General features: G+C 40.6%; 1 protein-coding gene across 1 annotated transcript; it reads right to left on the bottom strand.

Annotated features, from left to right (window-relative positions):
* Window positions 1-392: 392 nt before the first annotated feature.
* LOC149184030 (uncharacterized) lies at window positions 393-6,143 on the bottom strand. The gene is made up of 2 exons (XM_089415197.1): window positions 4,761-6,143; window positions 393-4,601 (listed from the first exon to the last, which is right to left on the bottom strand). The coding sequence occupies exons 1-2, from the start codon at window positions 6,141-6,143 to the stop codon at window positions 393-395; spliced, it is 5,592 nt and encodes a 1,863-aa protein (XP_089271323.1).
* Window positions 6,144-9,378: the final 3,235 nt, after the last annotated feature.

Below are 9,378 nucleotides of genomic sequence, written 5' to 3'. Positions count from 1 at the left end.
ATAATGGTGTCCAGATTTGGGTTCTCGGCCTCGCCCTAGCTGGATCCCGTATTCCACTGCCTCCACACGTTCCATCTATACTCATATTTGCTTCTGTGTGTCCGGGCACCTCGTTAATTTCTCCGTTCATCCAATGCGACTTAATGACCGCCTCGAATGCGTATGCCTTGGTGCTCATCCCCTCTGCCGCCACTGTACCTTTTTTCACATCGTGCTTCATCATTGTGTGGATTGGTATGCCTCTTAGCACCTGAGGTAATCGGCCTTTGGTCATGGTGCGATCATAACTTTGCCAATTGGTCCTATCTTGCATTAATTGAAGTGTGTTCCCCAATAACACCGTCACCTTCAGCAATCGAACTATGGTTGTCGTTCGATCGTGTCTCTGCCCTTTACTGATGTCCTTCATTAAACTGAGTGTAGTCCCCGATGGCGCTATCATGATCAGCCTTAATAAGCGTGTTTAGATCTTTCCAGTCCCTGTTAGCCGCCGAATTCCTCCATTGGCTATCAATTTTGCTCTGTTGTCCTTTGCTGCCCCAGTTGGCCAGCCAATCGGCGGGTTGGTTACCATTTCTTCGGACATGATTGAAGATGCAGTAGTCTATTCTTTTGATCATACCCTCTATCTCCTGAACGATACCTGCTGTGCGCCAGCTCTTAGTCACCTTGTCCCATCCTTTGCCATTCCTGAGCTTCCTGGCCATTTCTATGGCAATTTGAGAATCCCCCGAAATTTCCAAGTTAGAGTACCCATTTCTGATGGCTATACTCAATCCAGTATGGAGGGCCCAAAATTCTGCCTCATTGTTAGTCATATTGCCTCCCCAGTCAGCATATATCCATCTTACTTGTTTGCTACTGTCACGGAATATACCCCCAAACCCTGCATCTCCAGGATTGCCCTTAGAGGCCCCGTCGAAATTTAGCTTGACAAATTGTTCCCTGGGATAAATGAACTTGTCTGGGCTTTTAGTCTGCATGTTCTGCCCTTTTCTGAATTGGTGCTGCACCATTTCCAATTTCAGATTTAGTCTGCATAAAACTTCCTGTTCTTCTGAGTCTGCTTTCCAATCATCATCCTGCCATCTCTCTACTAGAATGGTTTCTCGAAGAGCCTCTGTCACCCTGTCCCAAATTTTCTCCGGCTCTTTATTAATGCTTTGAAAGATTCTGGCATTACGTTCCTTCCATACCAACCATATTACAAAACCTGAAGCAAGATTCCAAGCTCTCTGTATGACTCTGCATTTGAATGTTTCCTCTTTCCAGTGAAGAACCAGATCGTTGAAATCGCTAATCTCCACCCCATGTTTATTAAAGGTATGTTTGATACAAGACCATAGATGTTTGACAAACGGGCATTGAATCATGATATGATCTCTACTTTCTTCTTGTTTGTTACACAGGTAGCAGCGCGATGGTCCCAAGAATCCTCGTTTCCGGATGCAGTCCCAAGTAAGAATTTTATTTTTCAGAGCGATCCAAGCAAAAATGGTTACTTTGGGCCACCAGTTTAGGTCCCAAATTTTCCTCCATCCCTGATGACCATCGTTGATATTGAGGGGATTTGCGAGATAGTAGGCTTCCTTTACTGAGAAGAGTCCTTTCATGGTGTTACCCCAGCGTAGTATATCTTTTCCTTCTCTTACCCTGATTTTCCGTGAATCCATTTCCTTTTTGAAAGCTGTCTGAAGGTCCGGATTGAGGCTGGGATCCCAATCTGTGGGATCCTGCCATGATCTCCAACAGTCATTCATGGAGGCAGGTTTCCAGTAATCCTTGATCCTTGATCTATTCCCCTCAATATTGTCCCTAATTGATTGAAGGCTTTGAATATTTGTCAATCTTTCCCTTTGCTGCCATTTGTCATCCCAGAAGTGAGCCTCATTGCCCCCTCTGATTTCCCAGAAAGCATGTTGCTTAACAATGTCTCTATTCTGGCTAGCCAGCTCCCACACCGCAGATCCGCGAGGCATTTCCTCTTTCCTTAGAATATCTATCTGTGAGTCTGACATTCGATATTTTGTTCTCCATATTGATTTCCAGAGGTCGTTGCCCCCTTGTACCCACCTCCACCAGAGTTTAGCTCCCAGGGTTTGATTGAGCAGTTCTGGGTCTTTTAATCCCAATCCACCTTTCTCTTTTCTCTCTGTAATTTGATTCCAGGCCACCAGGGCCCATTTCTTTTTTTCCTCCGACCCTCGCCAAATGAAATTTCTTATGATTTCTCTTATCTTCCCATAAACTCCTTTCGGGGCCGCCATTATTGATAGGGGGTAAATAGGTATGGCCTGTAATACCGATTTTGCTAAAACAATTCTGCCCGCAATATTCAGGACCCTGAAAGCCCAGCTCGAGACTTTTTTCCTCATTCTGTCTAAGATTCCTTGCCAGTTTTTCAATCTTTTTGTCGTGAAGTCTAACATGTTCCCCAAATACTTGGTGGGAAGTTCACCCTTTTTGAAGCCAAGAATTCTGATGAGATGAGTCCTCACTTGATCCACCGTGTTGAAGATAAAAACACAAGATTTCTCCCTGTTAATTTCTAGTCCCGAAGCTTCAGCAAACAGGTCAAGGATTTTCTTCAGATGTCTGACTTCTCTGACAGTTGGCTCCCCAAATAGCATTATATCATCAACAAATTGTTGATGTGTGAGGGGGAGTCTGTCTCCCCATAATCGCAGGCCTTTTAATCTGTTAGCTACTTTTTCCTTAGTAATATACCTTCCTAGACCCTCTGCTGCCACAATGAACAGGAAAGGAGACAGTGGATCCCCTTGACGGATACCTCTGGAGGCATTAAACGTATTCGATGGGTTTCCATTGACTAAAATTGAAAAGTTTGGAGACGAGATGAGATTATGGATCCAAGTGATCCATCGCTTGTGGAAGCCGAAGCATGCGAGCACTCTCTCAAGATATCTCCAGTTTAGCCTATCATAGGCTTTGGATAAATCAAGTTTAATCATCATCCCTTTCTGTTTTTTATCTTTGAGGGAGTGGATGACTTCTTGAGAGACAACTAATCCATCCAAGATCTGTCTCCCCTCCACAAAACCAGTTTGCTCCGCTGATATTAAGCTTCCTAGCAAGGGTTTTAAACGTCTAGCAATAAGAGAAGTTAGGATCTTGTATATGACATTACAGAGAGCTATTGGCCTAAAGCCGTTAGCATCCTCCATGTTTTCACCCTTAGGAATTAGAGTAAAGAAGGTTGAGTTAAGAGCTGGCCAAACCTTTTGTTGCACCCTTGATTCTTCTACCAACTCTAGAATTTCCTTCCCAAGAAAATGCCAGCCAGCTTGATAAAAATCTACTGTGAAGCCGTCCGGGCCTGGCGCTGTACCTTTCCGCATTGATTTCACTGTCTCCTCCAGTTCCTCTAAGGTAACCATCCTCATTAAGGCTTTGTTCTGATCTTCCGTAACGAGTCTGGGAATAGCAGTGCAGATTTCCTGTATAGCTCTCTCTCTGTCTACTTGGGGTTCGGAGAGAATTCCTCTATGATGCTCGACTAAAGTTTGCTCAATTTCCTTTTGTTCTACAACCCTAGTACCATTATTCCTTTTAATGGAGAGAATTCTATTCCCTTGCCTGTGCTTAACCATTGCCTGATGAAAAAACTTTGTGTTTCTTTCCCCTTCGCATAGCCATTTAACTCTAGATTTCTGCCTCCATAGGATTTCCTCTTGCTTTCTTCTTTCCTCCATTTTGCCCAGTAGGGCCCCTTCTGTGACGATGCTCTCCTCAGTCCTGCCTTCCACAATTATTTTCTGTTGGATATCCTCCATTTCCTTTTCCAGTTTTTGTTTGTCTTCAATAATATTGCCAAATTCTTCTTTGTTCCACTTCTTAATCTTTATCTTCAAGTCTTTCAGCTTTAGATGAAACGTATGCATCCTTCCTCTACCCTGCACACGGCTTTGGTTCCACCATTCCTCTGCCTTTTTGATGAAGTTAGGATCCCTTAACCAGAATGCTTCGAAACGAAATGGTCTCTTACCCTGAATCTTTTTAATGTCTACTTCCAATCGGATTGGCCAGTGATCTGAGCCCAAAGAGGGGATAATCTTGGCTTCGACAAAGATATCTCTGTTCAGGATATCTTCAGATATTAAAAATCTATCAAGTTTTGAAGCAATTTGATTCTTACCTCCTCTTCGGTTATTCCATGTATAGATTCCATTAATGGTTTTCATGTCCACTACTCGTAGATCTTCTATAAGTTCATTGAACTTATTCATAAATTGATCCAGCCTTCGGACACCCCCTTTTTTCTCTTCCAGGGATCGGATGAGATTAAAATCTCCTCCAATGATCCAAGGTTGACCATAAAAAAGTTGTCGTGTCGCCATTAGACTGTTAATAAAGCTATCTTTTTCAGCAGGGTTTGTGGGTCCATATACCCCTGTGACGGCTACTGTTTCCTTGGTCCCTACTATCCTTCCCATCCCGGTTAAGATTCCGTGCATGCTAGTCCAATTTTCCAGAAGTACCTCATTTGGGTTCCACAATATTGCTAATCCTCCAGCCGCGCCTATGGCATCCTGACCCATGACTCTGTAATTCAATCGGTTTCTTTCAATTATTTCTTCTAACTGGTTTGTATCAATTTTAGTCTCTTGCAGTATTATGATGCTAGGTTTTTCTTTTTTGAGTTTATCCCTCAAATATCTTTGCTTCCCCTTACTGTGTAGGCCCCTAATATTCCAACTAACAACAATCATTTAAAACTTTTGGAGGGCAGGGAAAAATACCTCTGACAGAGGTATCACTTTACCAGAGTTGATCAGTGTTTCACCCACTGACTGTATAGTTTCGTTTAGCGTTCTCCGGCCTCTTTTCCTGCTGCTTTTGCCCAAATTTCCCATTTCCTGTATTTCTGACTGCTGTTCCCCAGTCTCTGCAATTTGTTTCTCCATGTTTTCCTCCTTCCGTTCCTTGTATTTCTGGAAGGCCTCTTTGAACAACTGTTTTTGTTTCTCCGGTATAAATCTGCTATCCAAATACTTCCACTCCTGTATCAGTCTCTTCATTAACGTTTCCTCTTCAGCCTCATTTTCCATTTGGTTTTCAACTTCCATGTGCGACTCCATTGTTTCCTCTGTCTCTTTATCCTCTGTTTGTTCCTTGTTTGATTTGTATGTACCCTCTGTTTTCTCTTTCTCTTCTCGGGCAACCTCCATTGGCGAGTTTTCTGGCTCTACATCGTCATTCAGATTTACTTCGAACCCTTCCGCATTATCTTGCAATACCTGGAACTTATTTTGGCTCTTGATAATGCTGGGGGTTTCTTGCGTTTTGGGTTTCAGGTTTTCTTTATTTGGTCGCTTCTTTCTAAAGACTTGTTGAAAGCCTTCCTCTCTATCTGCTACTCTGTCTTTTCCTTGTCTCTCTCCTTCCTCTTTGTTCAATGGACAGTTCCTAAACAAGTGGCCATATTCATGACATTTCCGACAACGGAAGGGAATGTGTTCATAGTCGAGCGCTTGCGTCCAGACTTCATCATGATATTCCAGGTCAATATTTTCCGGGAGAGGTTCAGCTAAGTTCATGAAAACACAAATTCTAGCAAAGGCATTGTACTTCCCTCTTCTTGTGGCCTCAGCAGTCTTCACGAAACTACCTATTGAGTTTCCAATCCCTTCCAAGATTTCCGGGTCCCAGAACTCATCCGGTAACCCAAACAGCCTAACCCATACCGGAGCATCCATTAGCTTTTCTTTTTCAGGGTTATACCGCTCCTCCCAGTGTTTCATAAACAGACCTGCATTATTCAGGAAGTACGGCCCTTCCTCAAAAATTCTGTTCTTATCTTCCAGATTCGTGAATACGGCCGTAAAGAAACCTTTCGCTCCTAGTTTCAGATCTATATGGCCGCGGGGTTTCCATCGTAGTTCTATCCATCTGTTCAGCTCCTTTTCTGAAGGCCAATAGCCAATAAATTTGCAGATTAATGCATGGTCCTTCATATAGCTATTGTATTCCTCCAGTTTATTAAAGGGTATGATAAACCTCGGTTTTTTCTGAGCTCGAGGAAGGCATTTGCCTTTCATCCTCTTTTGCCAGATATTACCCATAACCGGGGCTATGTTTTCCTTGTTTCCATTGAGGTTTCCTTCTGCACTGGTTTCCCCCATCACTACATTCCTGAAGGAGGGGTTTCCACCCCCCCCCCCAGTCTCGTCCATCCCTTTCAGAATTTATCAACTAGATTTAAATCACAGTTTTCTAAAGAAATACCTGGGTACAGAGTCGCTGCGGACAGCAAGGTCGAAACCCTGTCTACGGCTCCCGTCCCTCGTCACAGGGGCCTAGCCCTGACACCGTCGGCTCTGACCAGCCTGCACACCCGTGAACCCTAGCCGTCGTCTCCTGCCGTTCTCGCCTATCACATCGGAAATTGTTCAATTTTTCTTTGAAAGTTATATTTTAATGTTTAAAATTTCAAAAAAATGAATAGGTTATAATTTCTTTATTATTTGATATTATAATGTTATTTATAAACACTTTCACTTTATCCTATGGAGAATAATACTATAATATTATCACTATCTAATGATATTATTGTGTTTATTTACAAATCAGCCAAAGTACATATTATCCTAAAACATGTATAACTGATGGTTAATTTACTAAAATTCACGTTAAATTATATAATATCTATTATTTGATATTATAAAGTTATTTATAAACACTTTCACGTTATTAGGGCCCTACGTATAAATAAACTAATTTAATATTTAAAATTAGGTTAGCCCTAATCAACGTTTATAACATGTGTTTATGTATGTTTATTATAATAATACATTTGTGACATGGGCCTCTAATTTAAGGATACTTAAAATAAGCAAGAATATCTACAAAGTAGCCCTTGTTCAAATACAATAGTTAGTTTATACATTTCAAAATTCAATAATTGAACTAAGCTGCAGGGAAACGCTAGCTATGCGGCCTTGTTATATATATTTCTGCATTACATATACTTTTATTTAGAAACGTTATACATAAATACATGACATATCTTACCCATTTTGTGTCGTAGAGCGCAACAACATATACTAAGTTATTGTTGTAATCATCAAAACCTACATATTTGCTAAAAATTTGACCATCAGTATATCTGCTTTTTTATCATGGGGAGATGTAACTGATTTAAAGTTTGATCAATTGAGTCCCTACCAAGTTTGACTTTTTTGGGGTCGATGAACCTTACATCACATGTATTGTTTTAAGAGTTATTTTTCAATAAACATGTTTTTTATGGACTTGAACATGGATCCCTTTTAAGAGAATGCATGATTTTCATTAATTTTATTTATTAATATATATTTTAGGGAACTTTTATTAAGTGTTTCTTTTTATTTCGAGAATGTTATTGAAGCTAAATTGGATTCTGGACAACGTTAATGGATTTATCAATACAATGTTTAAGGTGATCACAATAATATATTTATTGAAAGCTTAACATGTTCTTTTCAAGAATTAAACTTGGGTGGGAGGATAACAATTACTTGGATTAAATCTAATTGAAGAATTTCACCAATTTATCTTATGCATGTTTACAATATTCAATATGATGACACTTCCAATTAATAAAGGATACTTAGTGGTAAAGATCTAACATGAGTGAGAAGAGGGGTTGTCATTAACGTATTAAAAAAGTCAATAATGATGTATGGGTAATAGTAACACTTCAATTAAAGGACTGGTGAGTCTTCAATTGCGTTTGGTTAAACCCAATTAAAGACTTTCACTAGTTTATCTTATGCAACATATAAAAAATTTCAATAATGATGTATGGGCAATAGTAACACTTCAATTAAAGGTCTAGTAAGTCTTCAATTGGGTTTGGCTAAACCCAATTAAAGACTTTTGCCAGTTTAACTAACTCATGTTTACAATTTTAAATATGATGGCACTTCTAATTAGTAAATCACACATAGAGCAAAGATGCAACATCTATGTCAAGTCCCACTAGCACAACCGGTTGAGGATGGGTCTCGTTAGCAAGGCAACCCAGGATCAAACCTCGCAAATGTTTTTGCGCTTGTGCTAAGGGAAGGAGACATGCTAAAAAATCCAGTTAGCTTAGGGTTGGTGTGGACTAGACCAGGTGCGATCTGCGGCTGACTTCGATAGATTAGATGCCCCTCGGTCGCGGTTTCTTGAGCCATAGGGCAAGCCTGGAGGATCACAGACAACTTGACAAAAAAAAAAGATGCAACATGTATTAGAAGAGGGGTTATCACTAATGTGTAATAAAATCCTAATAATGGTGTAAGAATAGTAGTAACACTTCAATTAAAGGGCTAGAGATTGAAATGCATTTATGTATAGGGTGACAAGCGAACAAAAAATATATTATTTTAGTTAATACTAGAAGAAGTAGACATTTTTGGTGCAAAAGAATATTAGTGACACTTGTCAATGCCCAAATTGGTGGGATCAAATGGCAAGGAACGCATAATTTTCACCATTAACACTGGTGGGCTCTAGTATTGCAACAATAACGCTGCAACTCCTGGGACTCTCGTCTTTACTTTTATCAACCCGGTAGTTCGTAACAAACTTGGAAGCGACGGTGCTGTATGCACAAGTACTAGCTCTTGCCGCAGATGTCACTTGGTCAGTTGGCACAAGTCCGCTAGGAGCTTAAGCCAACTTCTATGAGCTCTTAGAAGAATCTTTTTAATTGATGGATGAAAGCTAACTCGAAGGAAGCTAATCTATTTGCAAAAAGAGAAATGCTTGGAAGAGGTTGGGAAGGTTCAGAGAGGGTCTAAGGAGTCCCTAACACCCTTCCAGAGAGTTTCACAAAGTTTGGCTATCAATAAACCTCATTTGTGAGCTTCTACAGGAAGTCTGCTGGGGTTCTACAAGATGTTCAGGAATTTCTATAAGATGTTCAGAAATTTCTACAGGATGTTTAAGAATTGGATTTTGGAGGATGGGTGAGTGAGGGGAGATGCATGAATGGAAATGGAGGTAGGATAGGGGTCTGAAGTGGCCCAGGGATTGGTGGATGGAGTGGTGAGAAGGTGTAGATGGCTAAATTGGCTCAAAGAAGGCTGAAACAATGATTGCACAAAAAGGTAGGGTTACGTGGGCAAGAGGAAAAATGTGAGACGAGGAACCTAGATAGGAGATGGAGAAGATGGCTCTGATGAAGCTTAGGTGGATGAAAGAGTGGTAGAGATGCTCTGCACTGTATACATTCAACTGAATCAACAAAGTCTCGCAAGTAATCAAAGTCCTAGCTAATCTAATCTAACTAACAATAAAGTGAATGAACAACAGCTTTATTTGAAAGAGAACCATGTTTTCAGAGATCTGAAGCATAACCAACTTCTGCAAATGAAAATAGTACACTAA

Source organism: Pinus tabuliformis, chromosome 3_2 (genome assembly GCF_031772625.1).
Source record: "Pinus tabuliformis cultivar Carrire ecotype Pingquan chromosome 3_2, CPIR1, whole genome shotgun sequence".
Lineage (NCBI taxonomy): Eukaryota > Viridiplantae > Streptophyta > Pinopsida > Pinales > Pinaceae > Pinus > Pinus tabuliformis.
This window is presented reverse-complemented; position numbering and strand designations above follow the sequence as displayed.

Excerpts from the sequence above, each read along its gene's own strand:
- LOC149184030 (XM_089415197.1), bottom strand. The coding sequence starts at position 6,143 with ATGGGGGAAACCAGTGCAGAAGGAAACCTCAATGGAAACAAGGAAAAC. Across the intron at positions 4,602-4,760 it reads AAGTGATACCTCTGTCAGAG|TTAGAAGAAATAATTGAAAG; the intron begins GTATTTTTCCCT and ends GATACAAACCAG.